General features: G+C 42.2%; 1 protein-coding gene across 1 annotated transcript; it reads left to right on the top strand.

Annotated features, from left to right (window-relative positions):
• Positions 1-13,826: 13,826 nt before the first annotated feature.
• Positions 13,827-15,424, top strand: LOC148013143 (protein BPS1, chloroplastic-like). Its single transcript, XM_087668325.1, has one exon. It carries the CDS (start codon positions 14,026-14,028, stop codon positions 15,172-15,174), a length of 1,149 nt encoding a protein of 382 aa, XP_087524451.1. The 5' UTR covers positions 13,827-14,025; the 3' UTR covers positions 15,175-15,424.
• Positions 15,425-15,760: the final 336 nt, after the last annotated feature.

The following is a 15,760-nucleotide window of genomic DNA, read 5'->3' as shown; positions in this document are numbered from 1 at the left end:
GCACAAGAAGGTGAACTTGTATCGTGAGCATGCTAGTGGCCAGGTATTTCTCAAAGAGACAGACCGTCTCAACTGCTCCCCGCCTTGCGGATTCAATAGAGGACGTCTTAATCTCTTTCTGTGAGATCCATTGCACCAAAGTCGATAACTTGTAAATGGCCCCGCGAATTTCTGGAGTTAGGCATCCCGCGATCACGATCGGTAGGACAAACTGCCACAAATGAGAAAGCATTAAGAATAATGGTCACTTTTCAAATTTCAAAATGTCCACGCTAATTAAAATCCATTCTGTTCACAAACCTGACATATCTTATGCCAATCATGGGATTTTAGCCCAGACATTTGGTCATCTTTAGAAAATGCGGACCTGAGAGAACGCATCATACCCATCGGAGTGCGGATAGACTTGATTACTTGCTTCACAATGCGCTCTTCTTTGGTAGACAAAACCCAGGGAGCGCGAGGAAGTTGCACTCCCCCTTCAGCACTCGACTGCGGCCAAAGCGCCTCCATCTTACCTACCTCCTTTAAATCCATTCGTGACCCTATAGTGTCTCTCTTTCCTGTGATGTGGTCCCATAGCAAGCTGCCCACATTTTTGAAAATATGCATGGGATCCAACAAGTGGTTGACCTGTAAGTGGGTCCAATATGGCAACTCGTAGAAAACTGAGAACCGTCGCATTCCATTTGGATGTGATTCCGGGTTTACCATTTTCAGCTCGTACCAGCTTGCAACGTTCATACGTGCTGAAGGTCGTCCAAGAAAACCTTCCCTGAGTTCATGATCCTCCGGTAAGAAAGCGGCGTGTCCTTGATATACCATCTTCTTCATGGTTCGTGACCTTCGGGAGTCTAACTGTGGCCCACACAATGGACATGCATGATAACCTGAGGTAACGAGACCTGCAAGGCGATCCACGACCTAGTGAATACTTGATTGAATGAAATAAAATATCGATATTACCAGCGAGAACAAAGGTCTGCTCACCTGAGCACTCTCCCAATCCCGGAAAGTCATGCATCGTCCACATGAGAATGGCTCGAATGTTCGCTGACCGCCGACCATCGCGCCTGCTCATATCTTGCACCGTGACCCCCTCCTCCCACAAAATCTTAAGCTCATCGACTAATGGACGAAGATACACGTCCATATTTTTTACTTTATAGCGGCCCGGGACGAGCAAGCTAAGGATGAGATGTCCTTTCTTCGTAGAAAGCCATGGAGGAATGTTGTAGTTGACAAGCACTATAGGCCACACACTGTAAGAAGACGAGCGCAGACCGAATGGGTTCACACCATCCATGGTGAGACCGAGCCGAAGATTCCTTGGCTCTGGCGCAAAGCCTGGGAAGGTAGAGTCAATGTGGCTCCATGCGCGCGAATCTGCTGATATTCGTTGAACTCCATTCGTGGACCTATTCTGCACATGCCACGTTGTCAAGCTTGCCATGGCAGACGTTCGAAACATGTGGTTTATGCGGGGGATGAGCGGAAAGTGTCTGAGAACTTTTTGAGGGATGGTCTGCCCTTGCAAGTCCTGTCGATACCTGTGAGCACCACACTTTGGACATGTCTCCATAGTCTCGTATTCATCTCGAAACAATATGCAGTCGTTGATACATGCATGGATGTTATTGTAGTCCATGCCAAGCTTCCGTAAAACATGTCGTGCATCATCACGATACTCAGGCATGGTGTTTTTCAGGTGGCAATATATGATATTTCAATAACCTGAAAAAAATCATAAAACACCTTGAAAAAACACAAATGTTTGCAATAATACTGTTTTTAAAAAAAACAATGAAGTCTGTGTGCAAGGTACCTGAATAACTCAGTCACACTCGTATCGCTCCAACCGTATTTTGCTTGCACACTTAAGAGTGCAAGCAATGTCTTCAACCGAGATACTCGGCACCCATCATATAATGGTATGGATGCTTCCTCTCTAAGCGGGTCAGATGTCTCAACATCCATGGGAATCAATGCATCGATCATTGCCTCCATCTCAGGCTCCAAGATTGTAGGCAAGTCGGGAAGGTTGTCTGTCTCCTCTGGCATTGACGGTATAGATGGGCCTTGCGAGTGGTCGATTGGCTCCTGCAATCCATCCATCGCACGTCCACGAACTCTTCTAATTGGCCGCAAAGGGTGCACTCCCCCTTGGGTCGAGACATCACCCCCCTGGACACAAAATTTGCCAACAAGACCCAATCTTATTGTGTATGGTTTTCAATTAGCTTGAGAGTACAATGCATGAAAAATGCTAACTTCAAATTACCGTTTGCTGAAAATCCGCAATCGCCTGATCAATGATCTCAGATTGAAACTCGCCAAATCGTCGTACGTGTTCTATAGACAATCGGAGTTTTCGTCTAATTGCCAACTTGCATTGAGAGCAAGGACATGGGACACGCTGATTAAGATACGTCTCGCGGTCTTGAACAATAAGACCTTCTTCGTTTGCCATCTTATCTACATTACAACAAACGAGGCTTAAATGGATAGCTTTATGGAGATGTACGTCAAGTTGCAAGTTGACCATAAACCTTGCATTGTATATAGTAGTCGAGAGATTTTCCGATGTTATATCTCGGCCTTGTATCATGCTCAACGATTTGTTTGTCCCGGTAGATAATTATTTGTTATATCTCGGCTTTGAGTATAAGTAATCCATTTTAAAATTAATGCGCGCCATCTATGAAATTTTATAACTATAGTAATAAAATTTATTTCAATCAATTCTACTCATAGTCATAAGACCTGAGAAAAATTATCCTATAATCAATTTAAGGGTTTCTTCTTCTATAACAATAATTTTGGGTTCATTTTGATGAAGTGGCCCATGGCAAAGCACATTGCATACCATTATCAATAAGTCTATTATCTTAAATTTCCTTCCTCTCCCTCTCCCTCTCTTTCTCTCCCTCTCCCTCTCTTTCTCTCTTTCTCTCCCCCTCTCCCTCTCCCTCTCGTTCTCTTTCTCTCCCTCTCTCATTTCCTTCCCCTCCCCCTCCCTCTCCCTCTCCCTCTCCCTCTCTTTCTCTTTTTCTCCCTCTCCCTCTCTATCTCTCTTTCTCTCTCATTTCCTAAACAAGCAAAAAATAAAGTGATTTAAATATCCTCCAAGCAAAAGGGAGAGGGAGAGATACAATGCACTCTCCCTCTCTTTCTCTTTCTATCCCTCTCTCATTTCCTTCCCCTTCCTCTCCCTCTCGCTCTCTTTCTCTCTCATTTCCTCTCCTAAACAAGCAAAAAATAAAGTGATTCAAACATTAAACAAGCAAAAGGGAGAGGGAGAGAGAGAATGCACTCTCCCTCCTTCTCCCTCTCTTTCTCTTTCTCTCCCTCTCTTATTTCCTCCCCCTCCCTCTTCCTCTCCCTCTATTTCTCTTTCTCTTTCTTTCCCTCTCCCTCTCCCTCTCCCTCTCCCTCTCTTTCTCTCTTACTCTCTCGTTTCCTCTCCTAAACAAGCAAAAAAGAAAGTAATTTAAACATTAAACAAGCAAAAGGGAGAGAGAGAGAGAGAATGCACTCTCCCTCTCTTTCTCTCCCTCTCCCTCTCCCTCTCCCTCTCTTTCTCCCTCTCTTTCTCTCCCTCTCTCTCCCTCTCCCTCTCCTTCTCTTTCATTTCCTCTCCTAAACAAGCAAAGGAGAACGATTTAAACCTTCAACAAGCAAAAGAAAGAGAGAGGAGACTCACCAATGAGATATGGCGAGCGTGGGGGGCTTCTCTTTGCAACGAGGGCTCCTCCTCTCCTTCGCGAACAACGGCGGCGGCGGCGGCGGCGGCGGCGGCAGCAAGTCTCTTCCTCTTCTTCTCTCACAAAGCCTTCGCTCTCTCCCTCGCTCTCGCTCTCAAAAGGCGAAGAAATGAAAATGAAAACGGCACTCTGGTTTCGGCCGCGCTTTTTTTCCCTACGGCGTCGCTATTGGCGTCACTATTTGCGTCCCTATTTGTGACGCAAATAGCGATGCCAATAGCGACGCCAGTTGCGACGCCAATAGCGACGCCGATATCCGCCGTCGCTAATCGGCGTCGCTAATTGCCCAATTCCTTATAGTGTCACATGACCAAAAAAGAAGAGGATGTGCGCTCCACGAATCCAAGGGCGAGCTATAGATCCTCGCTATCTGAAAGCTTGTCCCGCCGCAAAGGAGCATCGAGCAGACTCTGCAAAAAAAGAAACAACTACACATCAGTCCACCATACAATAATGCATTTTAATTAAAATTAGTAACTACAGACAAGAAAGATGAGTGACTTACTGGGGCGCGGCATCCATACAATCAATCAATCAATGCAATGAGATTTGCATATCGAGTCTCTAGGCCAGTGGAATCGGGATTTCTAATGGAGTGCTGCAAAGAAAACAAAATACAACTATTAGAAACACGATTGTTAGTACAAGGGATATTGCAAAAAAATAAGCGAGAAGAATGAAAGAAAAGCTTACAAAGTCCTCTAGATAAGTCATGTGGCTGCCACTCCCAAGATGAGACCACTCCTGCCTCTAATTGTGCCCTCACTGCCTTGTGCTGCTGTCTCCAACGTCCTGGAGAATCTGTAGCTCCTCCCTAAGTCGGTGCCAGTCATTTGCATCTAGCCACTCAGGCTTTAAGGCCCCACTCTTATGTGCTTTGCGTGTGTCCGATCGTCTATGTGATGTGTACGCACACATGCACTCTATCATCTAGCCGGTAGAAAACCTATCTACTGCAGTGGGTGCTAGAAACTCCTCATGCAATGATACTACTATGTAGTCCTTGCTCCCCTCCGATATGTTCTTCCAATGATGTGAAGCTGAGCACAGATGCAGGTGAGCTTCTAGAAGACCCTACTATGTACAGACGCATAGTAGGAAGTTTGATTTATATGACTATTACCAGGCCAGATTTAAGCTATGCTGTTGGATTGGTAAGTCAGTTTATGCAGGCTCCAAGGAAACCACATTTGGATGCGACTAGACGCATACTCATGTATGTGAAGTCCACATTGCAGTATGGACTATTTTATGAGACTAGGGTTCAGATACAGTTGCATGGATACACTGATGCTGATTGGGCTGGTAGTATTTATGATAGACGATCTACCAGTGGATATGTGTTCTCTTTTGGGAGTGCTGCAGTCACTTGGAGCAACAAGAAACATCCTACAGTTGCCTTGTCGAGCACAGAGGCTGAGTACAGGGGTGCAGCAATGGCTGCATGTGAGGTAGCTTGGTTGCATAAGCTACTTTATGATATGCATCAGTCTCTACAGATGGGCCAGTTGTCATTTATTGTGACAACATGAGTAGTATACACTTGGCAAATAACCCAGTCTATCATGCTAGAACAAAGCACATTGAGGTGCATTATCACTATGTGTGAGAGAGGGTTTTACTAGGTCTTATTGATCTAGTTTATGTTAGCACAGAGGATCAGGTAGCTGACATATTCACGAAGGCATTGGGCGCAAAGAAGCTGCGCAAGTTCAGAGACCTGCTTGGTGTGCAGGAATTGGGATTGAGCTCGAGGGGGAGTGTTGAGATATCGAGCTCCACTCGTGATACGCCAGGGTGACCGTTGTGTATTTATGTCACCGACTTGTCAGTTGCAGACGCGGTTGGTACACCGCCCATGAATAATAGCTACATGATAGCTATCCTTATCTACTCTAGTTCGTGGCTCAGTTAGTATGCCACCTTAGTTAGTTGAGTTTGGTTTGAGACCCATATATAGGGTTCTTCTATTGCTTTGTACTAGAGTTCTTTTTGGCTTACACAACTAAGAAGAGGAAAATTGTTTTTAGCCTCCACCTCTGTGTGTATTCCCCCATTGTGCAAGCAAGAAAGCTTCAAGTGAGACTCCTTCCTTCTCTCCCACAATCTTGACAGGCTTCTCGTTGTAGATCCCCTCTAGAACAGAGCCAAATAGATCAAGTAGTCCAAGGTATGCTCAAAAAGGGGGTCATCGAATACTCTTGTAGTGATTGGGTCTTTAAACCCCATTTAGTAAAAAAAGATAATGTCAATTATTAGAGATGATGCATTGACTTCAAATAGTTAAATAAAGACATAGTCCACAACCTTTATGCTCTACCTACGACAAATGATCTATTGGATCAGTTGGGAAAATTCAAATACTTTACATCACTTAACCTTGCCTCTAGCTATTGGCAAATACCTTTGAACCCATGTGACACCCACAAGACTACCTTCTGAACTCCTTGGGGATTGTTTCAATTCACCCATATGCCTTTTGGCCTATCGAATGTAGGCAACATCTTCTAGTGAGTAGCCAATAATATCTTCTAGGACTTCATCATTAAAGGAGTTTTGGTTGTGTATCTAGATGACATTCTAATCCATACACATAGTTGGGAACAACACTTAGCAATATTGGGAGAAGTGTTAAAATGGGTCCAAGACTATAATCTCCCATATGCCTTTTGGCCTATCGAATGTAGGCAACATCTTCAGTGAGTAGCCAATAATATCTTCTAGGACTTCACCATTAAAGGAGTTTTGGTTGTGTATCTAGATGACATTCTGATCCATACACATAGTTGGGAACAACACTTAGCAGTATTGGGAGAAGTGTTAAAATGGGTCCAAGACTATAATCTCCTGTTGCAAATATAAATGGGGGACCAGCAAGCTCAAATTTCTTGGATTTATTGTCTCGGGAGAAGGTATTCATATGAACCTGATAAGATCATAGCTATTTAGGACTGCCCAGCTCCTCTGAGCTCTACTACTAAAACAGTCCAAAACTTCCTTGGCATGGCCAAATTTTCACATTGCTTTGTTTTAAACCTAGCAAGCATCACCTACCCCCTTAAGAAGCTGCTTAGAAAAGGTGTCACATACAATTGGACCTTAGCTTGTCAATAGAGCTTTGTCAAACTTAAATAGGTCATCAGAGAGGCTCACCTGGATTTTGAAAAGCCGTTCAAATTGCAGAGACCGATGCATTTAACCAAGGCTTGGGGGGTGGTCTTACTTCAGCAAGATGAGCTTCTTACTAAGGCGAATTTGTTTTGGCTATTTATAGTATTTCATTTCCGTGTGTCAACCAATTTTTTAAAAAAAGGGAACGGGGGAAAAGGTTTATCTGCATGTGAACAGCCACACAAAACAAGTATGATTTCGAGCAATCGCAAGCCGCGTGAAAACGCAGAAGGTGCGAAGAACCGCCGTCGTAGGAAAATGCCCAACGAAAGCCCGTGTGTAAACGACCGCTCAGCATTAAGAAATCGAGACCTGAAAAAATCTAGAGCACGCATGTTAGTGCTGGGCACTGGGCAGGAACAAGAGCTTGACCTACTTCAGGTTAGAATGGCGGTGGGATGATTGGTTGGGGGTAGGAATGGTGGTAGGTGAGATATGAGAGAGAGAGAAAAGAAGATGAAGAAGAGAGAGAGAGAGAGAGAGAGAGAGAGAGGAGGTGGAACGGTTGGGGGGAAGGGTGGAAATTTGTGTTTTAAAAATTAATAAATAAATAATTAGTACTTTTTTTAAAAGAAGGAAGGAAAGACAGCCCCCCCTCCCACACACACATACATTCATCCGTCTCATGGGGACGGAGTGTGGGGGCGGGATCTTGACGGGATTTAAAAAATTATGCGTTGGTAGAAGCAAGAACCACATCGACGGGATGCATAAAATAGAATATGCATGGTAGATGCGATTGAGTGAGTCGTGATGGAAAAAAAAAAAGGAGAAATTATGGTGTTCATGTGGTAATGCACGAGCATGGGACTCGAAAAATCAATCAAAAAATAATCGCGTAAAATCTGAAACTCAAATGACAATGTGGAAACCCAATGCTTATTTAGTGTAATGTACACGTTAAGATGAAGGATTTCGGGTGGATCACCAAGTCCTCTCTCTACCAAGTCCTCTCTGCTCACTCTGCCCAACTTACCCATGGACAACATAAAACTGATTGCTGCCCTCAATCAAAGATGGCTACTTAACTGGAATAGCTATCAATGGGAATATCGTTTTCAACAAATATGGACCCCCTACCTCCCCCCTAAAGATCTCTCATCTGCTATGGCTCATACTTCATAAGGCAGTCTGGACCCAAGTCAGAGCAGAACTTATCAGGATAGGCAATGGCCGTTGTCCAGATGCAAGAGGGACAAAGAAACCATCATGCACCTTTTTATTTTATACCCAGGTAACTAGTGTTATGTCAATTGGTTACAAGAGTTCATCTTCCCCGGCCATCCATATAAACTGACATGGAAAGAAATCCTCCTGGGTGAAGCAAACGGCCTCTCCCCCTCCTTGTGGACTTTGATACGAGGAATATTTCTATGGTCCATATGACTTATTTGCAATGAAAAAGCATTTAATGGTAAAGACATTGATTGGCTCCCTCAACTTAAAGTAGATCTTTGTTGGCAAGTTCAAAGGAATGCTTGAAAATTAGCGACTCAGGACGTGCAAACCTCCATTATACGTTCGGGTACCAGATGCTCGAAAGAGGAAAAAGAAGCTAAAATCAAGAAGGAGATTGATGAACTGTTCCAGAGAATTATAAATACTGCAACGGCTAGGGACTACACCATCAGGATTCTAGTCGATGCCTTCTCTATCTTGCCTGATCGGGGTTCACCGTCAATAATTTCTCGGGCCATTGGGAACCCCTCTACAATGGATAACACGATGGGTCGAATGACTAGTAACCCTCAAGCCACCATACCTAATAGGACTTGTGCAGCTCCCCCCAATATCTCAACCCCAGGCCCCTTCTATATTGGACGTTGATAATGGATCGCAGGCTGCGCCTCAGCCAAATAGACAAACGAACTCACCTCATTTCATCCAATTAGAATAGCTCCACCAAGTTCTTTTGTATAAGTTTTTTGGCAAAGGGGTAGCCTTTAAGTCATGCGGTTGGTTGATAGGGGCAGGATCCCTAATTGTATATACTTACCTTACTTACTTTTTCAATACATTTCACATCTTCATCGAAAATAAAGAAAAAGAAAAAAGGAGAATCGGGCTATTCAAAGGGAAGAACATGATGGACACATCAAATTCCAATTTCGGCGCTGAAAAGGTGCATTCACATAATAAATGTATACAAACTACCCGAGAAAAACACACAAAAATGGTTGGAAATTAATAACAAAAAATTAGTTAGTCAAAACAGGGTGCAAAAAAGGGAAAATGTTTGGTTTGAAGAGTCAAATAGAGTTATCCAATGAGAATACATTTCTACTACCAAATGGGCACGTTCATGTGGAAAAGAGTCCAAAAAGATGAAAAAAATACATATAATTATTCAAAATTTAATAATAAAGAAACTAGAAGTCTGAATAATAGATGGTAAGAAGGAAAAAAGTTTAATTGAATATAAAAGACAAGATTGTATGGTTAAATGTCATTTCTAGGGTTGAAAAGACATGTTCACATGGAAATAACTAAAAACAACATAACATTGTTCAAAAATTAATATCGGATAAGTCATAACTCAGAACAGGGGACTATAAAAAGGAGAAATGTCTAGTTCAAAGGGATGAACAAGACTATAGTGTCAATCAAGTTCCAATGAAGCAAGGGTGTATTTGCATGGAATGAACAAAAAATAGGAAAATTGTAGAACGTGCAAGGAAAAACCTGAGGTATGCGTTGTAACATGATGAGTGGGTGGAGAAGGGATCCTAGCAAGGTGCAAAAGAGAAATATCAATTATCAGAGACTTGTAGAGGGTGTTCACATGGCTTTGTGCAAGACAAATGCACAGGGACATGTCCCAACACTTAAGGCCATGCTACGTAGGTAGATTATTATGAATGATAGGGCCTAGAGACGTAAACAAACAACTCGGCACTTGCATCCCCATACTTATGATATGACATGTGTACACACATAATGCTCAGAGTAGGGTTAGAAATACTTGACCTATTTAGCAATTTTTTGCTAATGAGTAGGGTATTAGAGTTGACTACAAGAGATGCCATAGCTCATCATAGCATACGTAAATCATGGAAGGAACCATGAGCAGCACCCAAGGAGATAGTATTGTTGTTGAAGACCACCACATCATTGTTGAAGAAGCTTGCATCACTCAACTTACCAATCACTTAGTTTGAAAGGATAGAATATGCGCTTGCTCTAAATGTTCACATCACTAGGAATAATGAACAGAATGCTTATCGCACACCCGATTTAGAATATGAAAAGATTGAGGGTTCAAAGGAAGGATGCGAATGTGCACAGATGATGGTGCATGCAATAGTGAACCAATCTAGCTAACATTAATGCAAGAAGGAAGGCTAGGGAGCCTTATAGATCTTGGCAGAGGGGTCTATATCTTGATTTTAGATCATGTGTACAACAACTATATTGATGTATACAAGGTATTTCTAAGATATCCTTCTTAGTGAGCTATCATCTTAATGGTTTTCAATATTTCTTGTGTCTCTATTACAAAATACATTATTTCTTCTAAGATTTCTTCTCTCTCTTCTTTGGGACTCTTCTCTACAATATCCTAGTGATTTAGGCATTTCAATTAAACCATTGCCCTTCCCCCCAGGCAACAATTTTGAGAGTGAGGGAATATTGTGAGTGTGAGTGATGGACTTGAAGAGTGAAGCTCTTCTTTTTTCTTGTCTTTCTTCTATTTTTTTCCTTCTTTTCCCACAACTTCGAGGGTGAGAGGTAGAGAATGAGATATGAGTGCTATTAGTACTTCATCTTCTCTATATTTCCTCTTTTTGGTGCAAACATATGTATGCACATGCTTGTGTGTGTGTGCGTGCATGTGGTATACTTAATGGGGAAGGTATTTACAAAGAGAGAAAGGGAATGGAAGGGTTAAACACCATCACTTTATAGGCCCTAATGACTAGTGCGTGAGTGGGTCCTAACGTGGAGCATAAAGTCTCTTGTTAGACCTTTTCCTATTGTGATCTACTTCAAACTCTATACTTTTCTACATGCATCCTTGAGAAGGAATCTTCCTTAAGTTTGTGGCAAGTGTGTGGCTTGTTGGCTGTCTTCTTGTGATTTGCCACAAATGTTGAAATGAAACTAAAATGTCTATACATATTTGTATCCAAAAATCAATCTTCCATATGCTCTCAATAAAAATATTTCAAATGATTGGAATGGAACCATAATTCTCATATATGATATAATTATAGAAATCATTTCATTTCAAGATCCAAATTGAGTTGTGCAATAGGAGTCAGGGTCTTGCAAGAAGTCAAAGGGTGAAGTGGGATTTTCACTAAAATTTGTTAAATCTGTACTACGTTCATCTTAATATACAAAATGAGCTATATGATCTATAGCTTACTAAGATTGCAATGTTGTAAAATATGCAAGGTGTTTTATTACTTATTCAAGGATTGTTATAGTTTGCCACTATCATACAGGGCACCTTATTAAGTTATGTTTTATTATGGTTAGTTACAGCTAGCTAATATGGTACATGATTTAACCCTTTTTCTTTCGATTTGAGAGAGAGAGAGAGAGAGAGAGAGAGAGAGAGAGAGAGAGAGAGAGAGAGAGAGAGAGAGAGAGAGAGAGAGAGAGAGAGAGAGAGAGAGAGAGAGAGAGAGAGAGAGAGAGAGAGAGAGAGAGAGAGAGAGAGAGTGTGTGTGTGTGTGTGTGTGAGTGTGCGTGTGCGTGCACACATGCACTTTAGTCAAGGTATTTTGAATATGGATGTTTATCCCTCTGTCTTCCAATTTAGAGGGGGGGATCACTTCAGATGAGGTATTTTGAATTCATGGGACAAATGGAAAAATGATGGTTATTGCAATGTTGATTGATGCTAGGGACACTGATAATTGTATGCCACAATTGCTGAGCAATATAGCACCTACTAGCTAGCAATTCTTTGTGTTGGAGATTATTGGCCCCCAATGCATGCAAGACTCCATGCCTGCTCAAAAGCAAATGTTAACTATGCATACTTCGTCCATGATGTGACCATGTTGTACATCCCTTAGAGTCAAGCTAGTCAAAGCTTTTCTTGATGTTTTGTATCATCATCTTCTATATGACCATCGACATAATCACCTTCAAGTTGGCCTCTATTGTGCTAGGTGGACACCACCTTCTTAATGATGGGCTACCTCTACCAATTAAAGGTGCTCTCCAAGGAAAATAGCATCATCATTCGTGATGTCATTAACCTTACTGCACAAGTTTCCATGTTGGCTATGGCACTTACTATCCTTAGAAAGGTGGGTCCATCTATATTCAGAATAGTAACTAGCCTCTTTCTTCTTCTTTTTTATGCTTAGAAGTGCTAAAATGTTGTTTGCAAAACCTTTTATCTAAACATTTCAAGTTGATGACAAAAAATGTAATTTTATTGTGATATTAAGCTTTTTGGCCATACGTATAATTTTCTTTGCACAAAAGGCGACTGACACAATTTAGGGAAATAAATTCATTGTATGTGCATTTCGTTTCCATGATTAGAACATTTTATAATATCCACTTAATTAATAGTAATCGATGACACCCATGCCCCTTGTCAAACCATTGAATGCATCCTAGAAAGAAACTCCATTTGAAGAAATGATAGCACATGATGTGAGGTTGGATGCATTCCATCAACCAACTATTTGCATAGAGGTGGGAATATAAGGATGTGTTTATATTTTACACACACCTCTTATAATAAGCAGTTTCGTGAGAAAGTGATATTCGTACTTTTATGTTCGATGGCATTTAAGTTTTAGAATAACTATGATATGTTCCACAATATAAGTTTTAGTATCTCAATCATCTATGATCTCAGCCGACTATTTATTATAAATTCCATGTGAGATGATGCACACATGCGTACACACACGAATATGCGCATGTGTGCACAAATAGATGTAAATGTACTTTTCTAGAGTCTTTTTGCCATGCCTAATGTTTAATGAAAGATTTATCATTTGCTTTTCAAATAAAACTATATTATCGAATGAAAGTATGATAGTTCAAGTGTGGGTATATAGGTATAGTTGCTACTTTTTAATTGATTTTGCACTTGGAAAAACATAATGCTCTTTATTTGGAATTTGGTCTTTCAAGTGTACATTTGTTCTCTTTGGTTGAAATTTGTTCTTTGAACTATGTATTTGTGTTCATGTTTGAAGGTTTATGTACAAGTTGTTGAGATTGTGCAACTCACATGAAAAACACTCCTTTGGTACCTCACCACACAACATACTGAGAGAGAACTGTAGGCCTCGGGAAAGACCACAATATGTTTAGAGAACTAGGTTATAGGCGTTGTTTATGAAAAATATTTTGGGTAGGAGATACAAAAACCTTTAACTCGAACTTTTGGAGAGAATTTTTTAAAAAAGTACATGTATTTGCTATTTTTATAACTAAAAGTTATGTAAATTTGGAAGTTTTAAACCTCTCTTTGAAAAATTTTGAAGGTATTTTTGAAAATTTTACAATTCATTTTACATTAACCCTCGATTTTTCATGAAACGTTGGTTGTAGGGTGTTTCGCCTACGGCCTCCCCGTTATCGATCCACTTACATCAACATGACCTTACTTAGGAGCAAAGTCACTTTTGATGTTTTGTTTAGTGGCGAAGTCGCTTGTGAACTTTGCTTACAAGCGTTTGCCAGTATTTGCTATTTTTTAAAAAAATGGAAATTTAAGATTTTTGTTAACTCGAGCCGCGAGCGAGGAGAAAAAGGATTTTTAAAAAAAGAGACAACCATTAACTGCCCGTGTAATAATCGTAGAGTCAAAGTGTGGTTGCGAGTCGCGACTCGGTCCGGGCCGTCTGACTTTTCAAATCGGATCCTGATTCTGCTCTCTTTACTTTACGTGTGTCCGCCGACTCCCCCCCCTTTCAAAGTTCCTTATCTCCGTGTCTGTTTATCTCTGCATTTCCTCAGACCCACCTTCCACCATAGCCATATTAGCCTACCCTTGGCATCTCGCCACAGCCATCTTCTAATTCCCTATCTTCTCCCTCTCTATCTCCCCGCCGCATCCTTCGCCGCCTTCGCCTGATCCCTCTCCTCCCTCCGCCTCCCGGGCCTGCCCATGGCCTCTTCCATCATCGCCTCTCTCAGCTCTGCCTTCCACTCCCGCAAAAATCCTTATTCCTCCTCCAAATGCTCCCCGTTCCCCCGTAAACAACGCATCAGTGCCTCCCAAGAGGCCTTCTTTGAGGACTTCAACGATCACCTCCTCGCCCTGTGCGAATCAGACCACAAGGCGCAGGTCTGTTTCTTCTCCGTTGAATGGCTCACACGGGCTATGTCTGTCATCCTGTGGACCTGCAACTCTGCTGCCGGTGCCCTCTTGGATCTCCCTCGCCTCTCCGAGAAGGGGCTAGAGCTTCTCGAGGCCAACCTCGATGACACCGCCAATCTTCTGGACGTCTGCAACGCCCTTAAGGAGGTGCTGTGCGACATCCATCACTATCTGATGCTTCTCCGGTATGCTGGTCGCTGCATCGAAGGGTGCAAAGGTGCAAGGAAAAACGCTCAGGCAAGTCCAATGGATTGTGCCGCCATGGAAAAGGAGATGCTCGATGAGAAGGACATGCCTGACAAGCCTACCCTTACAAAGGTCCGGGATACACTGCTGAAGTGTGTGGACGCCATGAAGGCTAGAGAAGAGGATGCCATCAGAAAGGATCATGATCGCTCGAAGCTCGAGGCATGTAGTTCATTGCTCCGGCGGATCGGTCAGCATGTTTCCACTACCACCATCAAGGATGCCTCGAAGCATGAGGGCATCTTCAGTGAAATTCATGCTGCCAAGTCCTTAACTATCTTCATCTGCAGTGTGTTAGCAGCTGCCCTTGCAGTGAAATCTAGGCAAACCGTGGATGTAGTAGCTCCTGCTCAAGGGCATCCTTGGTCAAGTTCCCTGATGAAACTGCAGCAGGATGTAAAGGAGGCTGCTGAAACACGGAGGAGTCATGGATCTGTCATATTTCTTCAAGAGCTAGACATGCTGCATGGAGATGTGGGATTTCTTTCTGACTCGGTAAGCAAGGGTCTAGAGCTCGAAGCATGGCCAGATGACATCAGTTTGAGGCTGTCATTTCAGCTGTTGCTGAAAGATTCGACGACTTTACAGGAGAGGTTGTCCACACTAGAGCAACAGGTAGATGAATTGTTTAGGATGATTGTTGCTATTCGGGAAAACTTCCTCAACAATTTGTGCCATTCTCCACATTAAAGTGCCAGAGGCAGTATGTTGTGAGAGTTTTCATTGCAGTGCTGCCACAGGCAGTATATTGTGAGTGTTTTTATGCCGTGTATCATTGTAGTGCTGAGAATATTAACCCCATTTTCATAGGTTACCGTAGCACAGGTAATTTCCAAACAGTGTAAACCAGCAGCTCTTTGTACAGGCAGTGTGATGTGATTGATTGGATCATATATTCTTATGGCATACAAGAAGTATCAAGACTAGAAAGTTGCCTTGAGACACCCAAGTGCTCTGATGTATATCTCTTGCTTTAACATTTTGCAAAACTATATGTAGCTGAGAGGAATTGTGTAAAGCACTTGTAACCGCTGTGTCTGCTGCAAGTCATGGAAGTGCAGAGTCTGACCTTGATGCCTCGTAATTGCTCTCTGATAGGAGAATCAGAATATAGAGTCTACAGAGGCTGAAAAGCATGGTTGGAATGAAAAGGGCCTGCTTAAGAGCACTAGAGTTGGAGCTACGTCAACTCAGTATAGGATCTCGATGGTCTAATGCCTTGATGCACCCACTTTCTCTGATGTATATCTCTTGCTCTAGCGCTTCGCAAAATTAT

Source organism: Lygodium microphyllum, chromosome 26 (genome assembly GCF_053477565.2).
Source record: "Lygodium microphyllum isolate KBCC chromosome 26, Lygodium_microphyllum_v1.1.10, whole genome shotgun sequence".
Taxonomy (NCBI): Eukaryota; Viridiplantae; Streptophyta; class Polypodiopsida; order Schizaeales; family Lygodiaceae; genus Lygodium; species Lygodium microphyllum.
Note: the sequence above shows the minus strand (reverse complement) of the source record. Positions and strands in the feature narration are given on the sequence as shown.